General features: G+C 36.3%; 6 protein-coding genes across 6 annotated transcripts; 5 read left to right on the plus strand and 1 right to left on the minus strand.

Moving 5' to 3' along the window:
* Nucleotides 1–1,288: 1,288 nt before the first annotated feature.
* LOC149945918 (uncharacterized) lies at nucleotides 1,289–1,924 on the plus strand. The gene has a single exon (XM_090170655.1). It carries the CDS (start codon nucleotides 1,289–1,291, stop codon nucleotides 1,922–1,924), a length of 636 nt encoding a protein of 211 aa, XP_090026781.1.
* Nucleotides 1,925–1,956: 32 nt separating this feature from the next.
* LOC149945919 (uncharacterized) lies at nucleotides 1,957–3,232 on the plus strand. Its single transcript, XM_090170656.1, has 2 exons — nucleotides 1,957–1,975; nucleotides 2,079–3,232. The coding sequence occupies exons 1-2, from the start codon at nucleotides 1,957–1,959 to the stop codon at nucleotides 3,230–3,232; spliced, it is 1,173 nt and encodes a 390-aa protein (XP_090026782.1).
* Nucleotides 3,233–3,246: 14 nt separating this feature from the next.
* On the plus strand, nucleotides 3,247–3,642 carry LOC149945920 (uncharacterized). The gene has a single exon (XM_090170657.1). It carries the CDS (start codon nucleotides 3,247–3,249, stop codon nucleotides 3,640–3,642), a length of 396 nt encoding a protein of 131 aa, XP_090026783.1.
* Nucleotides 3,643–3,792: 150 nt separating this feature from the next.
* On the plus strand, nucleotides 3,793–4,257 carry LOC149945921 (uncharacterized). The gene has a single exon (XM_090170658.1). It carries the CDS (start codon nucleotides 3,793–3,795, stop codon nucleotides 4,255–4,257), a length of 465 nt encoding a protein of 154 aa, XP_090026784.1.
* A 171-nt stretch (nucleotides 4,258–4,428) lies between these two features.
* Nucleotides 4,429–5,896, plus strand: LOC149945922 (uncharacterized). Its single transcript, XM_090170659.1, has 3 exons — nucleotides 4,429–4,699; nucleotides 4,745–5,149; nucleotides 5,214–5,896. Exons 1-3 carry the CDS (start codon nucleotides 4,429–4,431, stop codon nucleotides 5,894–5,896), a joined length of 1,359 nt encoding a protein of 452 aa, XP_090026785.1.
* Nucleotides 5,897–12,622: 6,726 nt separating this feature from the next.
* Nucleotides 12,623–15,212, minus strand: LOC149945923 (uncharacterized). Its single transcript, XM_090170660.1, has 7 exons — nucleotides 15,009–15,212; nucleotides 14,320–14,512; nucleotides 13,517–13,765; nucleotides 13,361–13,444; nucleotides 13,215–13,250; nucleotides 12,972–13,148; nucleotides 12,623–12,729 (listed from the first exon to the last, which is right to left on the minus strand). The coding sequence occupies exons 1-7, from the start codon at nucleotides 15,210–15,212 to the stop codon at nucleotides 12,623–12,625; spliced, it is 1,050 nt and encodes a 349-aa protein (XP_090026786.1).
* Between the last annotated feature and the right edge of the window lie 2,518 nt (nucleotides 15,213–17,730).

A 17,730-nucleotide genomic window follows, 5' to 3' on the forward strand; every position in this document is an offset into this window, starting at 1 on the left:
AAAACTCTCCTCCTTGCCTATTCAATTGAATTCTTTGGGGCCTAGGCTTAACAATGAAATCTATATAACTTTATATTTAACTTTAATATTTGGCTAAAATGTAATGGGGATCACACTTAAATTACATTTCTTATCTTGGGACTTTATACTTTAGAAATGACTTGGCTGCCAACCTTTATTATATACATGACTCAAACTTAAATTTCAACTTAAAATGGTTAACGTTTGATAGATTTAGATATTTCAATTTTATAGGAGGGGCACTTTACATGAATTACTTATAAAAATAGAATTATTGCGTAGGAAACTAATTTGTTATAGCGATATTACGTAAGTTACGGCAGCTTTACCTTAAACACATACTGACGAAAAGTTCGAGGGGACATTCCTAAAGACATACTTCGCTTACGGGGATTTCAAAACAAGACGAGGAGTACGCAGAACCTAGAAACACTTGACATAAAATATAAAATGGAATGAAAATCAAAAAATATTACATCAAAAGACAAGGGGGCATTACTGAGGCGGTTATACACATAACAAAGGGCTGGCTTCAATGGATCACTTATAGTTACCAAATGAGGTTGAGTTATTTTACACTTCAACAAATAGTCGCTAATGCTCACATTTTCACAATTTATAATCAAATAACTTTTGACATCATTGAAAAAATTGCTGAAACTAGTAAAAGTCGTAATAAGAATAAGAATAACTATTATAGTAAAATATTGAAATGCATACCATGCCTGGTATGTCGTTTAGCCGGGGATACACGATAAAAATTTCTTTAACGGTTACACTTGGTTTATTTTTTAACCATTTTTGTCTTATTTGAGACGTCAAGATCATTGTTGGAGACAAAACTAAACAAAAACAATATCTGCCAAAAAAACCATATTTTATAAACTAATATTAGTTGTCGTGATAAATTTTTTACGCACCATATGAAATATATAAATAGTAAACGTAACCCGTAAATTTATCATTCAGTTTCTTCAATCGACCTGTTACAGTCATTCGTTTTAATTATGTAAATAATCCTTTTTAACCATTTGTAAATAAAAGTTACTATTGTTGCGTACGATTGCCATTTTTAAATTCAACCTCAAGTTCACGAACATTTTTGGTTCGTCGAGCCGGATTAGTCTTTCGCCGTGGTTTAATTTACGACTTAACCAGAAAGCAGCCTATCCTCAACATTTCTCGTGGGATACTGGAAGTTGCATTCGCACCTCGTAAAAATTAGTCAACTACTGTGAAAGCTGTCTCATCATCATCCTGAGACGAAATGGACCTGACCCTGAGTATCAACAAGCGCAGATGGATTAAAGGACAAGCATCAAGATATGAAAATGTACTCCAAAACACTCCACAAGACCAACTCGAAGTCACTGCAATCAGGTTGTATCTCGGCAAGATTGAAAAACATACAAATGAACTAGAACAATGTCACCAAGTTATTACTAGCACCTGTTTACCAGCGGACGTAGACGGTCATGATCGCGAATATGATACTCTCATTGAACGTCTAGAAGCGTTGAATATTAAATTTCAAACAATTCTCAATACCCAGACCCCACCTCAACAGCCGACGGCCGTTCGTCAAACAGCCGATATCAAGTTACCCAAGATGGAGCTACCAATATTTGGAGGCAACTACACTGAATGGTTTTCATTCCATGACCTGTTCACAGCGACGGTACACGATAACAAGTCCTTATCAGGGTGCCAAAAATTCCAATATCTCAAGACGTCACTCCGAAATGAAGCAGCTCTCTTGATTCATTCCATTCCCGTGACGGACAACAACTACGCCGAAGCGTGGGATATTCTCATGAAGCGGTACAACAATAATCGAGAGATCATCGAGGCACATATCAATCGGATGTTCAAACAGCCAAACATAACTCACGAATCTGGATAAGAGCTTCGTCATCTCGTAGACACCACTGCAGTATGTCTAAGAACGTTGAAGGTACTAAAAGAGCCAGTACAACACTGGGACGCTATCTTGTTACACGTCGTGAAGGAGAAGTTGAATCCTGAAAGTCGTCGCCAGTGGGAGCTTTCATTAACAGGTACAAGTCGACCCACATACGAAGAGTTTGCTAACTTTCTTGACCAAAGAGCCCGAGCCCTTAGCGTACCGGAGACGCCACAAGAGAAGCAGAGGTCATCGTCATCCATACTGACAAAAAGAGCGATTCATCACACTGGCGCAGTTAAAGAATCCCGTCTTGTCTGTGACGAACCACATTCAATCTATAAATGTGGTACGTTCCTGGCGGCACCCATTCTAGAACGGTGGAACATAGTCAAGAAAAATACACTATGTTTCAACTGTTTAAAGTCAGATCATCGATCGTCCGATTGCAAGGCAGGTAAATGCAAAAATTGTAGTTCAAGACATAATACTTTACTACACCAAGAGAGTCAGCTGCAAACAAAGAGTGGAAACGGGTCCATGCCAACTAGTCAAATCAAGAAGGTAATGACATCAAGATCCTCTACGGGAGTCTTGCTATCAACAGCTTTAGTCCTAGTAATGGACTACAACGGTCAATTCCACGCCGTCAGAGCCTTGCTAGATTCCGGTTCGGAAGCAAGTTTCATCACGGAACGATGCGGCAAAGGCCTTAACTTAAAGAGAACCAAGGTCAATGTCGCCATCTCTGGAATCGGATCAACTGGAGCTGGGTCCTGTCATAGTGCGACCTCACTGCGAATCAAATCACGTATCGACAGCAACATCGTATTAACGGTTGAAGTCTACGTTCTCAAACGAGTAACCGGCGACCTACCAAGCCATACCGTCAACCCTCGAAACTGGCCACACCTAAAGAGACTCAACCTAGCAGATCCAGATTTCTACAAGACAGGAGCAATCGACATTCTACTTGGCAGCGATACATTCGTCGACGTCATACGAAATGGTCAATGCAAGGGTCCACGAGGTTCACCAGGTGCCTTCAATACCATATTTGGTTGGGCAGTATCCGGAACAGTATCCACAACAGACAGCGAACGGTCAATATTGGTTAATCATTGTCAACTAGACGACCAGATTCAGAAGCTCTGGGAATTAGAAGAATTTCCTCGCAAGAAAATCATGACAAACACCGAAATTCAATGCGAAGAACATTTCAAATCAACGCACTCTCGAGAAGATACGGGAAGATACATCGTCGTACGTCTACCTTTTCGGAAGATCTTGGAGCATCAAGAGATATAGCAAAACGTCGATTCATGCAGACCGAACGTCGATTACAATCAAACCCACACATCTACGAACAATATCGTCAACTCATGGACGAATATTTGGCCATGGGTCACATGGAGCTGGCTCAATCTACAAAAGAAGCAGCGCATTACTACCTACCTCATCATGCCGTATTGAAGGAAGCCAGCACAACTACGAAACTACGTGTCGTTTTCGACGCCTTGGCGAAAACAACGAATGGACTGTCACTGAATGACACTCTTCTAATTGGGCCAAAACTACAAGACGATCTTGTCAAGATACTTATTCGCTTTCGACTACCAGCCATCGCTATAACCGCTGATCTCGCTAAGATGTACCGCCAAATCTGGATTCATTCTGACGATACTGACTACCAAAGAATTTTCTGGCGACGAAGCTAGGACGAGCCGCTTAACGAATACCGTCTGCTAACCGTCACGTACGGTACCGCTTCGGCACCATTTCAAGCCACGTGAGTCCTGAATCAACTTGCTCATGACGATGCTACCGAATTTCCGTTAGCTTCGAAGAGTCTCTCGGAAGATTTCTATATGGACGATCTCATGTCCGGGGCAGATACGACATCAGATGCACTAAAATTACAATCTCAATTATTAAAGCTCACAAGCAAAGTTGGTTTTTCGCTTCGCAAATGGGCATCCAACGATCAAGCGTTACTCGATTCATTGCCAGCCGAACTGAGAGAAATTCAAGGCCCACTGAAAATCGAAGAAGACGAATCAATAAAGACTCTTGGACTTCACTGGCACCCAGCAGGCGATTATTTCTCATACGCCGTCTCATTTTTGCTGAACCGGACAACTGAAACGAAGCGTACCATGCTAGCAGACATCGCGAGAGTCTTCGACCCACTTGGACTTTTGGCGCCTGTTACAATCAATAGTAAGCTACTAATTCAAGATATGTCGAGAGAGAAGATTGACTGGGATGGAGCGTTACGACCAGAGCTTGTCCACAAAGGGCAGAAGTTCAAGTCAGAGCTTCCAGAAATTTAAGACATTCATGTTCCCCGCCACGTATCTCAACCAAATTACCAAGATATCAGCCTGCATGGGTTATCTGATGCGTCCGAGAAGGCCTTAGCCGCAGCGGTATATCTACGAACTCGCAGTGACGACGGAATTACGAAGGTCCAACTTATCGCAGCAAAGACGACAGTAGCTCCGATGAAACAAGTCACCATACCGAGATTGGAACTATGCGGAGCTGTACTTTTGGCAAAGTTGATCGTTCTGGTCCAAGAAGCGCTGAAAATCGATATCAAGGACGTCCACGCTTGGTCCGACTCAACCGTCGTCTTGGCATGGTTCTCTTCGTCTCCGCAACGGTGGATAACATTCGTTGCTAACAGAGTCTCCGAAGTCCAACAGCTAATACCAAATGCAAAATGGCATCATGTCCCTGGCGAATCGAACCCCGCAGACTGTGCTTCTCGAGGCATTTCTGTACAAGAGCTCAAGAATTAAACACTCTGGTGGCAAGGACCTCAATGGTTGAAGGAGTCTGATCTAATTATCAAACCAACAACCATCGAACCTGAAGAATGCAAGACAGAAGAGAAAAGCAAGACATTAGCGGTAAATCATTCAAAACTCGATAATTCATTTTTAATGATGGTCTCTTCACTAAGAACGCTCAAGCACGTCACTGCGTACATGATACGTTTCAGCTTCAACACTAGTACCAATAAAGAATCCAGACGTAGCGGACCACTATCAAAAGAAGAAATTGACTTTGCATTGAACCACTGGATTAGAATAACTCAATATGAATACTTAGGTAATGAGATCGAACTACTCAAGAAGACCAAGGCGTTTTACAGCAAAAGCAAACTTCTTCCACTAAATCCATACATCGATTCGAACGGGCTCATCCGCGTAGGAGGACGTCTGAAACATGCAAATCTACCAAACTCACCCGATCATATTACCTCGTCGAAGTAAATTAACAGATCTACTGATCAACGACACTCATATCAGAAATCTACATGGCGGTCCTCAGCTACTCATCACTACGCTACAGAAACGATATTGGATCTTCGGCATTCGAGACGCTGTCAGATATCATGTTCGAAGATGTATCCGCTGCGTTCGACTCCAAGCAAAACTGTCTACGCAAATGATGGGGGATCTTCCTGAAGCAAGAGTCAATCCTTCTAGAGCGTTCCTGAGATGCGGCGTTGACTACGCAGGGCCGTTCCTGTTACGAGTTCTCAAGGGATGTGGATGCAAAATGTTCAAAGCGTACGTTGCCGTCTTTGCCTGTTTTGCAACTCGCGCAATTCATCTCGTGCTGGTCAGCGATCTGACGTCACAAGCCTTTCTAGCAGCTCTCAAACGATTTGTCGCTCGCCGTGGAAAAAGCAGCGAAATCTTCAGCGACTGTGGAACTAATTTTATCGGAGCCGATCGAGAAATGAAAGAATTCCTGAAATCAGTCATGAAAACTACGACCGACGACGAGGTAGTGAGGTGGATGGCGGACGAAGGGATATCATGGCGGTTCAATCCACCAGGGGCGCCGCACTTCGGAGGACTATGGGAGGCAGGCGTTAAATCAGTGAAGTATCATTTACGCAGAGTCGTCGGAACCACCAATCTAAATTATGAAGAGATGCAGACGCTTTTGTGTTAGATTGAGGCATGTCTCAACTCCAGACCTCTAACAGCACTAAGCACCAATCCTAACGATCTCATGGCATTAACTCCAGGACATTTCATCATTGGAGATGCGTTGACGGCGATCCCGGAGCCAGACCTTGTTTCCGTCCAAACGAACCGACTTACTCGATGGCAAATCAGCCAGCAACTACCAACATTTTTGGAAACGCTGGCGGAATGAATACCTTGCTCGATTACAGCAACGACCCAAGTGGACGACAGATAAGGAGAATTTAGCAGTCGGAGACCTTGTTCTGGTAAAAGATGAAGACCTCCCACTGCTAAAATGGAAGATCGGACGTATCTTGTGACTCCTTCCTGGTCCAGACGACATTGTATGGGTAGTGACGCTTAAAACCCAAGATCGAGAAACCCAAAGACCAGTAGTAAAACTTTGCAAATTACCATTAGACTAAAAATGCATCATATTTTAAATTGATAAATCAAGGTGGGCGGAATATTGGAGACAAAACTATACAAAAACAATATCTGCCAAAAAAACCATATTTTATAAACTAATATTAGTTGTCGTGATATATTTTTACGCACCATATGAAATATATAAATAGTAAACGTAACCCGTAAATTTATCATTCAGTTTCTTCAATCGACCTGTTTCAGTCATTCGTTTTAATTATGTAAATAATCCTTTTTAACCATTTGTAAATAAAAGTTACTATTGTTGCATACGATTGCCATTTTAATTCAACCTCAAGTTCACGAACGTTTGATAGATTTAGATATTTCAATTTTATAAGAGAGGGGCACTTTACATGAATTACTTATAAAAATAGAATTATTGCGTAGGAAACTAATTTGTTATAGCGATATTACGTAAGTTACGGCAGCTTTACCTTAAACACATACTGACGAAAAGTTCGAGGGAACATTCCTAAAGACATACTTCGCTTACGCGGATTTCAAAACAAGACGAGCAGTACGCAGAACCTAGAAACACTTGACATAAAATATAAAATGGAATGAAAATCAAAAAATATTACATCAAAAGACAAGGGGGCATTACTGAGGCGGTTATACACATAACAAAGGGCTGGCTTCAATGGATCACTTATAGTTACCAAATGAGGTTGAGTTATTTTACACTTCAACAAATAGTCGCTAATGCTCACATTTTCACAATTTATAATCAAATAACTTTTGGCATCATTTTTCGAAGGTCTAACTGTGGTTTTATCCACTGGGTTAGACATGCTTGGAACCAAAAAGGTGAAAACTAAAAAGCTAGCGTTATCTCTATTTTACCGATAGTTGCTTCTTTCGAGTTCAATCGAAATCCTTCCGAAATATGCTTTTTCAACTCTACACGAGCATGTTCCAAAATAGTAAGCGAGTACTTCGACCAATTTTTGATTATCAGACTTCTCAGGGTACATCATTGAAAAAATTGCTGAAACTGTTAAATGCGTAATAAGAATAAGAATAAATATTATAGTAAAATATTGAAATGCATACCATGCCTGGTATGTCGTTTAGCCGGGGATACACGATAAAAATTTCTTTAACGGTTACACTTGGGTTATTTTTTAACCGTTTTTGTCTTATTTGAGACGTCAAGATCATGTACTCTTTTACCTGATAATAAGGAACTGTATATTCTTTTAGCCACTCGGTCATCATCTCTAACTCATTTATGTCGTAACTTTTTGGAAAAAGAATATATATTTTAATTGCAACAAAGTTAGTTAAAAAGAAGAAAAACATTAAGAGTTTTCTAACCAAGTTCCAAGATGGGTGATGATACAAAAGTGTTTTCATGTGATGCTGTGCTTATTGGAGAATCAGTTGAGTTTTTCTTTACTTCTACATCTGGCTTTGAACGACTTTTTTTGGCCTTCTTCCTCGCAATTCGAAGTCTTTCCTCTAAATATCCAGTAGCAGCTCGACCTTTTTCAAGAGTAAACCAAACAAGCTAAAAACAAAAGATTCATTCAAAAAAATATAAGTGTAGTGAGAGTTATATTACATGGCCAAAGTTGGTCTTTATCATTCAATGTAAGAAATTCTTTCACAATGGCTTTTATTAATTGCATTTTTAAATTGTTTCATATAGGCCTCCACAGGCCTATATGAAACAATTTTTATGTTAATTCAAATAGACCAATAAAAACAAGGAATTTGTGTTACTTGCTTTTCACCACATTTTTCAATCAGGTACAAAACCATTACTCTAGTAAATAGCCTTCTGATATCTAGAGGTATTATATTAGAAGACATTTTTGAGTAGATCTCTATTCCTCTACGATTTTTGAGAACATATTTCTTTACATCCTTAAAATCCAAAAAGAAATACAAATACATTATGAATTTTTAATTGAAAAGTTTTGGTTTTATCTTTTCCCTCATTTATATTGTCTATAGCAGTCAAATTTCCCAAATGCAACCCGAAATCATGATTTTGGTTTGTATTTGGGAAATTTGACTGCTATAGACAATCGTCTCTTTTTCCAGTATACTGTGCACTATTCTCACCCCCGCCTCAAATAATCTGCTCACCATTACCCAATATTCGATCTACGAGAGATCGACCAGTCAAACCACCTGATCGCTATTTACAAAATTGACACTCAAAAATACTAAAGAACCTTAAAATTATATAAATATATTTTATTACAAAATTTAAGGATTGAAGTATGTAAATGCTTAAACTAAATAAAAAAATATTAATCGGAAAAGATAGGCTTTCACCGGCAAAACGCAAGCCAACAATGATCACGTGATAGTTTGTGTCCAAAATCGAGCTATCTTTTTGGTCCGTGACTGAGTTATAAAAATTCATCATCGCTGATAAACCAGAATGAACAAGATCGAGATTACGAGGATCGTAAAATAAACACCTCAGTCAGTCTACTTCCAGTGAAAGACAGAATAAACCAAAGATTTCTGTAGTTAATTTTTAAGAATAAGTTATACTTATGAATGTTATTAAAAAACAATAACTTGTAAAATTACTTCATAAGGTTTTATTCAACAAGATAAAAAAATTACAATGCTGACATTTCGTCTTTGTTGAATGAGAATGATAAGTTTTTAGCCTTGAACCCCTTAATTTTGTTCGACAAAGTGTCCATTAATCCTCTCCTCGTTGTTGAGGGGTATCTTTTCATAGTGTAACCTAAAAAACACATTTTTAGATAATCTCACAACAAGAAGTGTATAGCATGTTTAATCAGTGTCCGAGCAGGTTATTAACCCCCAAGTTGCTAACTGAACATTTACCCCGAATCCAAAAACTCAACAAACCACAAATAAAAGAAAAAATATTTACACCTCAAAAGAATATTACTTCATTTAAATATCAGCCTAAATAAATAACTTGAATAAAACTTCACACAGACAAAATGTTTAAATACATACTAATAATTGCATCTATTTTGACTATCTAGAGCGGGCTTTGGCAATTTACCTTTATGAGCATTACTCGCTTGGCCAGTAAGTTATTTTCCCATTATTTCATCCAGTGTGTTAGGAGTGATCTGGCTAGCACATTTGGTCCAGTTGATGCTCTTAGCATCATATCCAATTCACTTCGATCTACGTTGACAAGATGTCCGATAGAAACCATAGTCTATAAAAATGTTATAATAAATTATAATACAAATTAAATTTAAGAAATGGAAAATATCTTACATTTTGACCATCATCTGCACAGAGAGAAGTAGCTTATTTTTTACAGAAAATATTTACAGTTTCGAGTTGTTTTGCGTAATTCAAAGTTTTTTCTGTATTATTGAAAATTATTTACCTTTTTTTATGGGATTATGGTACTTTAATGTTAAATTACCATAAATCTGTACAAATTTAATTATGTAAATAGTAAAATACATTTGTTTTTGGTAGTTGAAGAAAACAAATTTATGTTCATTATATTATGCGGTAAGTAAATGTTGGATTTACAGGAAATAATTTAACTACGGTAATATGAATTTGATGATGTTCAAATGTTTGAAATTTCCCAAAAAAAATATTTTTGTGAAAAACGTGTATACGTATACTTGTTTTCATAGACGCAAAATTTAACCATGGTTAGTTTAAACTAGTAAATAGTAAGTTATAAACTATAGAGACAGATACTTCATGGTTCAAAATAAACTTTTATTAAAAAAGAATATTGGTAAAGCTTTTAGAGCTCACTCGTTCCTTTTTAACCCTTAGATAGAAATGGCGAAAAATCCAAATACAACAAACAGCTAGCAAAATCAGCGTACAGTTATTTTTGTTGAACGCGCTCCTCCCTTTTTATGGTCTAAAAACCTTTTAAAACTGCCCCAATTACTCACTTTCACCTTTCCCCCGTTTAGGTTCATACCCCCTCGGTCAGCGATAAAAATTCTTACTTTTTCCAACACTTTCGCTTCTTCCCACTTGATGGCGTGTCCGTCGACAGAACTCCACATGTGTTCGGCTATCCCGTTCTCCCTATTGCCCTCTTTTACACAATTTCTATGCTCTTTAATCCTAACATTTAAATACCGCTTCGATTCACCTATATTTTTTCCGCATTTGCAACCGATCTCATATTCAATTCCAGTTATTTCATAATTTTTTTTTATCTGGTTTATTTTTAATTAAGAGCGAACCCAATGAACTGATTCAAAATTACTGTTTTGTCTGGATGAATCAACGAAAGACCCCAATTCTGATAGCAGAGACTTAGACTATATAATTGAAATGAAATAAAATAAAAAATACAAAAATTCAATTTAACGTTTCGATAAATTTCCCTAGTTACCTTAATTGTGATAATGATGTAAAATTTTATACCAAAAACGAATGGTTTGAAGAAGCGGTTCTTTTACTGGCCCTTTAGAACAATCTATAGGCTATATAACCCCTTTAGCACTCTATCACCGTCTATACGATTTTATAGAGGTTTTATAAAAAAAAATTATAATGGCATGAAAAAAGCTTTAAGTAGTTTTGTTTATTAAAAACGAAACAGCTTCCGTTTCTTAAATTATTGGTGCTTACCCCAGTAGCAAAAAACCGTCGGATCGACGGTAAAAATTTTCGGTCGTTCCGACGTCGAGTGAAGGAGTCGGTTGGACTGCTACCATGTCCAAGCTAACAACCGGCGTATTTGCCGGTCGAAATTCAGTTTCTCGACTACTTTTCGACTTCAAATTTACCACCTTATTCGAAGTCGTTTTATGTTCCTTAAGACTACTAATCGACCACGAATTGCCTACTAAAATTACAGTTGTTTTGGAGTCGTTTCGAAGTAATTTAGACTTCTCCGCGACTTTCAATTATCCACTAAATATAAAGTCGGTTTATGGTCTTTTAGAAGTACTTGAAACTATTAGCCGGCTGAAAATTGTCTACCAAAATCACAGTCGGTATTTGGTCGATACACAGCCTTTGGCTACCCAAAATGAACCATTTTGAGAGTAGTATTTTAACCTTACCTATTGCAGTCGGCGCCCTTCTCTTGGCTATTAGAAGTAACCCTCCTTTTACTATCATTTTTTGACACATTTTCTATCGTCATAATCAAAACGAAACTTTTTAATTTCTATATAAATAGTTAAATAAACTTTTCTATACGTATTTTTGTCAACGGGAACGCCTAAACGTCGCTACAGTTTCGAACTTTAGCTGTTTATTACCTAATCGGTTTTTTGCAGATATTTGGGATTCTAGAATTGATTGGTAAGCGTACATTTCTCCAGGAGTGCTTAGATTAAGTTACGATATGCTAAATTAAAATACAAATGAGTCTCATTTTTGCCTTTTTCATTATATCTTGATTAAATTATGCCTAACTTGAATCGGTAGTATAAAAGTATGGCTCAATAACAAATTACACGTTTTTAAATGATAGCTGAATTTAATTAAAATTCGTTTTAAAATTCAATACAGGAAACAATTCCTATGGTCTTTGTTCGTGATCTTGTTGCCCTCGTTTTTGGTCAGCCTTGTGCTTCACGTATGTTTTCATAACCTTCTCCATTTCAAAATCAGTTGCGTGTGAAAATTTTGAATGTGTCCTTATGGCGCCTTAATTTCAGATAAAGAAATATTAGTTTTAAAAAATATACTATGTTTAAAGAATATTAGTTTAATTACTTTTGGTGGCATTTGTCAAAGTCAATTTCTTTAGAGACTCTTTTCCATTTGCACCAACCCAATTAAAATGATCTAAAAGTGGCCTAGGAATTACTTCGTATAATATCCTTCGAGTAGTATTTTTAACATTGCTTCCTCCCCAAGAGGACAATTTCCTCACCTGTTAAGGAAAATAAACTTAAATTATTTACAAGTTTTACAAAAATTGATGCATACACATAATTAAAATTTTATTAAAGAACTCCTTGTCAACCAGCCTTTCTTCTAACTCTTTAAGTTGAGCTAGGGTCTTTAGTGGTAATTGTAAGTCTGGAATATCCACATTACGATTATCATCCTCCTTGTCAAGCACTACCGAAGAAATATTCCGCAGAACCATTGACAAGTGTGAAACTTGCTGTTTTAAGTCATTCAAGTTGTACAACACTTGCTTTTGGAATTCTGTAATTAAAAATAATACCAATTTATAGAATTCTCGTTTAAAAAAATCTTGCAGTTACTTTGATTTGAAATTAAATGGTCCTGGCGTGTAGATGATTCTAATCTCCCTCCATTTAGGCTAGTTTTAAAGGTAGTTCTGTCTTGGTTAAAATGACTCCTGTTTGAACCGCTATCACAGTGATGATTGTTTCCCAGAAACATTTAAGGTTTCTTCAACATCGCTACTATCACTTCCATAGCTTAAAACATGTTTTGGTTTGGATATTGCATTGTTTCTACCTATGGGAAAATTATAGAAAAAAAAGTAAATTAATTGGAATAAAATGATTAAGACTTAAATGTACATGTTGTAACTTTCATTTAAAGTGAAATATAAATTTTTTCAAGATGTGGTCAGCTAAGCTTATCTTTTTGATAATGGTCACAAAATCATTGATATGTTCTTTGAAATGAATTTAAGCCTAGAGGATAGACTAAAATTTTGTGGTAGCCATGTTGAGTGGAAATTGTGTGAAATATACCAAAGCTTCTTGGACGATTATTTGCTTCTCCAGAATTAGATTCGTTATCGCTACTTTCTGTATCATCAACTGCAAATGATTGCTCATTTTGTAGTTCTTTTCTAGATTTCTTAGTAATCTTCCTTTGCTTAGAAACTTTAGGTGTACTCTGTCTTCGTTTCTGTTTACCGTCTCCGCCTGATATTGTATTTGAACATTCACCATTTTCATTTTTTTTTCTTTTATTGCATGTTGTAGTCATACTCAGTGACGTAGAAAGACACTCCTTTTCTGTTGGACCTATAAACATTTTTTATATCCAAGTTTAATTAGTGTAGTATTAAAAATATTTCCTAAAGGAAATTCCTTGCAATATATAAAACTCGCTTAATCTTTAAATTTTAACTTACTTTTTAAAGCTTCCTGGACGTGATTATTGTGTTGTTTATCAATTAATTGGGCATTTACACCTTCAGCTTCTAGTGTGTTATCCTCTTAAAAATTTAAAAAAAGGCTTTTAACCTCTAAACAATTTAGAATAATGAAAGAAATTATAAAATTTTTACCATTTAATAGCAGAACTGGAAAGCTCGGTGCGGATGGCGGCTCATACTCTTTATTTTTTCCAGCTTTATTTTTTGGTTTGTTATCTTTATCCGAGGATTCACTTTCACCCGAATCATCATGTTGCGACTCTATGGCTGCTCTTTTGAATCTAGTACGTTTGTTTCTGGCTTCGTCATTATCCGTGCTTCTATAAACATCAACATCATCTCGGGATCTTTTTGCTTTATCTTGTGCTTTCTCGTATTCATCTGCAATTGTATAAACATTTGTGAGATATTCATAAAACTTTGCTCCATGGCAAGCTTAATATAAACATAGTTATCCTTTGGAAGAACAACCTACACGCTCCTTTAGAAATATTTATGCGAGATTGATTTCTAGAAAATAATATAGGTCATTCATTTGAGAGGGACTGATCACTACGCATAACCGGTGTACAAACCTGTAGCTTTGACTGTACTAAAAAAAGTACCCGTAATCTGTACTGCCAACGACTAATTTCTGTACTCTGTGTACTGATTATTCAGAAGTGGTTAGCCCCTCGTTCCTTTTTGTAGGGCGAGCAGGGAAAATAGGAAATTTTTACAGGAATTATAGCAGGAAAGAAATAGGTAAAGTTAAGAAATCCATAGGAGAATACAATGAATTAAAATTGGAGACTTATAGAGAAATATATTAAATTAGGTAAAATAAGAATTTTTGTTAAAGTACTAAAAATATTGGAAAAAAGTTAGTCTGGTCACCCTGTTCCTAGGACAACAACTCCGTGTAACTACTTGAATTTACTTAGAAAAATAAATACTTGTTCCTAAATGTAATTCGCAGTCATATTGTGGCCATGTATTATCCAACTGAACAGAGTTTTTCAGAGCTCTTGAAAAAAATGAAGGTCCTCCTTTGCTCGGTAAGAAACATTTCGTTCCCCCATCCCGCAACCAAATTGAAAGGACAACTTCAATTGTATTATCATCGGTGAAGAGAACTACAGCATACTTCTATAATATTCCAAAAAAACGTTATACAAAAACTAATTTATGCGATTAGAAAAAAGTATTGACATATCTACCAAAAACAAGCTTGAAAAACTAGTTTCCTTAAATGTTAGTGTAACATCGGAACAATGGCCATTCCACCTTTATATGGTAGTGCAACGCACTTTTGACTAATAAGCGTTATTTCAAAAACGATGATATTTTTGGTCAAATCAGAAGCTTTCACGATCCCAAGAAGAGACGATTTCATGGGGTAGTCAAACAAGTCACTTATGGTTTCATATACACGCCCAAAAAGTATAATTACATTATCATCACGTTGAAATACATTTATAATATTAACATAGTCTCCATTTTTTAATATAAAACATGAGTCACTAGGAGAATTAGATATTACAAATCGCTTTGTTTTTACCTTTTTGAATGATTTACCATTCTTTGGGAGATTTGTACAATAATTGGAGATATAATTAAAATCGTACGGGCTAATAAAATGCACTTCACTTCCAATTAAAATTGAGCTAAGATCAAAATTATCTTTTTCACTGAACCTTTTACATATCTGTTGTAAAGGTTTATTTGGAGTTCTCAGTTCCTTCTTGATGAAATTAAGTTCGTTTTCGAAGGAAAAAGCACCGAACCCATCGAGAGCTCCATACTTTAGCACGTCTAGATATAGATGTAATAAGCTATGTACATTCATGACTACAAATTTATTCCCATATATTTTGGGTGCCTCTGCCACGAACAATTTTATTAGTTGTGACGCATAATGACAATGAGTTTTGCATAGTTTTCGACTAGCTAAAATATAAATGGCACAATGAAATATACGAAAATGCTTAAGAATATTTCCTCCAATAACTCCAATCAACAATATGGGACCGGTATATAATAAAAACTGTCTCAACTCAGTTCCTTTCCATTTGTCTATGTGTTTCAGAGCTCTGGGTTTACGCGAAAATTCAGTTGGGATATTAATTCTAATACGTTTAAGCTTTTCAGATATTCTAGAAATTTTTTTTGGCCCAATCGAACAAAAAACGGCCCTTGCTTTATCCAAAAATAGGCAAGTCTGCGCATGACGCCTGAACATATAAGATGTAAATTATCATAAGGGAACTGACTAACCATACCGATACCTAGTTCAACTAATGGACTGTGTTCTCCCACAGAGTGGTGGTCGTCATCTAACTTATCAATAAAAGACTGTCAGTTCCCAAGGCTGAATCTAAGCCTATAAAAACCATACGATTATCGGTATACTCTCCTTCAATAATGCATTTGTCACACGAACTATAGCCCGTGTGTCCTTTTGTACACTTCAAAAATGATTTTACGGGGGTATCTAGGATAAAAGGCCCATCTAAATTAAAACTATATCGTTTCCCAGCAAAGAAAAAGCCATTACTTTCAAAATGATTGAGTTCGCGTATCAAGTCTCCGAGATAGTCCCTTAAAGGATATGGTTTTGTTTCACCACAAAATAAAGCTACCATAAATGGCTTTCCAACAAGTCCTTCTTCAAAATTGAAGACTGAAACCAAAATTGGCCAAAATTCTTTATTTCCACTTTTGGAAATAGGAACTCCGTCAATATTGACTGCTAAAGATATTTCAGGTTCATACGGGTAATGGCTCATGAGAAACTTTTTAAGGCCACGACTTATTCCAAAATAAACGTATTCCCCAGAACCGAACTTTGTCACTTCAGAAACTGAACTTCCAGTCTTTAAAACTGTTCGACTGTCCTTCGGTACTTTAAAACCATTTCTTCGCAATAAAGCTAATAAATTATTTAGTGCTACATGCGTTAACCGATTTTTCAAAGCCCAAACTGCCAAATCAGTTTGAAAATCTTCGGAAATTGCTTTAATCTCATCTATTTCACTGCTAACTGAACTTGAGTCATTGAATCCTAAATTACCATCACTTAGCACTTCAAAATCTATAATTTCATCAATTTCCCCGTACCTGTCATCACTATATTCACTGCTGCTGCCATTAATTCCACCACCACTACTATCTTTAATTCCACCACTACTATCAACATCGTCTTGATTTGACAAGTTAGCATTGCTGTAATCAACTCCAAGCAATTCTTCATAAAATTGTTTGTTAACTCTATTTCGTTGCCTGGATGATAAGGCTTTCGGAAATAAATCCATTTTCAGACTTTTGAAATTGAAAGTTCACTAAAAAAGGCACCATCGTTGAAATATTACTTCTAAATGGGTCAGGAAATGAGATGGATTAAGAAACTTCATTAAAACAGTTATGGGCCAAAATGGTTACTGGAAGTTACGCTAACTCCGATATTTCACCCAACAGCCAGGGAAACCTGATTTTGGCAATAGAAATTTCACTAAAAACGTCATCATATTTTAAATAACGTCAATTCAGTCAAAAAGCGAAATTTCACAATTTGTCAGGAATAAAATACGACTTAAAAATGTTTTTACCATTTAAAAATATAATTTAAATGCAAACTTACTTTTCCAGAAGAATTCATTTTGTAAGTTCCTTAATACTGTATCACGTTTGTCAATGCGTTAATAAGCAACTAAACGGTCGCACTCTATCAACGGCTTTAATCGTTAAACTGCGTACCTTCGGCAAATATTAAATAATATTATAAATAAAATAGTCCCAAATAAAAAATACTATAGTAAAGAAGTGACTTACCAATGGTAATAATACGGCATCCACTTTATCCCACTCAATTCCGACTACGACTCCTAGTCGACCGTCTCGACTCTTAACCGACTATAAAACGTAAACCCAATGCTACTGGGGTAGCGTTGAGTGGAAAGTTCATTTTCTGCAGGCATTTGGGTGATAAATTAAAAAGCTATATTATAATGCGAGTCAAAAATGGTGTAATTTGATTACATATAATATCATATATTTTAGCAATATATATATAACAATTTGCCAAACTTAATTAGTTGCATACTTAAAAATTAAGTTTCACTTAAATAATGCGTTAAAAAATCCGTTTTGAAGGACAGTTGATTTTACTTTTATTTATTCAAGGTGGGAATTTTTTTAAAAGGAAGATATTCATGAGTCACGTATAGGAAGAGAGAACTACCTTACGTTCAACACGAATTGATTGATCGGTTCTGTAGAAATTTAAATTATGTAATTAGTAGAGATGGAGTAAAACTTAACCATTTTTTCCAAGATGGCCGCCAAGATGGCCGCCATAACCCCTCCAA

This window comes from Leiobunum rupestre, chromosome 4, assembly GCF_980474605.1.
Source record: "Leiobunum rupestre chromosome 4, qqLeiRupe1.1.hap1, whole genome shotgun sequence".
NCBI classification, from domain to species: Eukaryota; Metazoa; Arthropoda; class Arachnida; order Opiliones; family Sclerosomatidae; genus Leiobunum; species Leiobunum rupestre.

What these genes read in the sequence shown, in the direction of transcription:
- LOC149945921 (XM_090170658.1), top strand. Translation starts at nt 3,793, where the DNA reads ATGGACGATCTCATGTCCGGGGCAGATACGACATCAGATGCACTAAAA.
- LOC149945918 (XM_090170655.1), top strand. Translation starts at nt 1,289, where the DNA reads ATGGACCTGACCCTGAGTATCAACAAGCGCAGATGGATTAAAGGACAA.
- LOC149945922 (XM_090170659.1), top strand. Translation starts at nt 4,429, where the DNA reads ATGAAACAAGTCACCATACCGAGATTGGAACTATGCGGAGCTGTACTT. An exon ending in CGCAGACTGTGCTTCTCGAG is followed by an intron (nt 4,700 to 4,744) that starts GCATTTCTGTAC and finishes TCTGGTGGCAAG; the next exon opens with GACCTCAATGGTTGAAGGAG. An exon ending in GCTCATCCGCGTAGGAGGAC is followed by an intron (nt 5,150 to 5,213) that starts GTCTGAAACATG and finishes GTAAATTAACAG; the next exon opens with ATCTACTGATCAACGACACT.
- LOC149945920 (XM_090170657.1), top strand. Translation starts at nt 3,247, where the DNA reads ATGCAGACCGAACGTCGATTACAATCAAACCCACACATCTACGAACAA.
- LOC149945923 (XM_090170660.1), bottom strand. Translation starts at nt 15,212, where the DNA reads ATGAATGTACATAGCTTATTACATCTATATCTAGACGTGCTAAAGTAT. An exon ending in CGTCCAGGAAGCTTTAAAAA is followed by an intron (nt 13,251 to 13,360) that starts GTAAGTTAAAAT and finishes AAATGTTTATAG; the next exon opens with GTCCAACAGAAAAGGAGTGT. An exon ending in GTGTCTTTCTACGTCACTGA is followed by an intron (nt 13,149 to 13,214) that starts GTATGACTACAA and finishes ATACAATATCAG; the next exon opens with GCGGAGACGGTAAACAGAAA.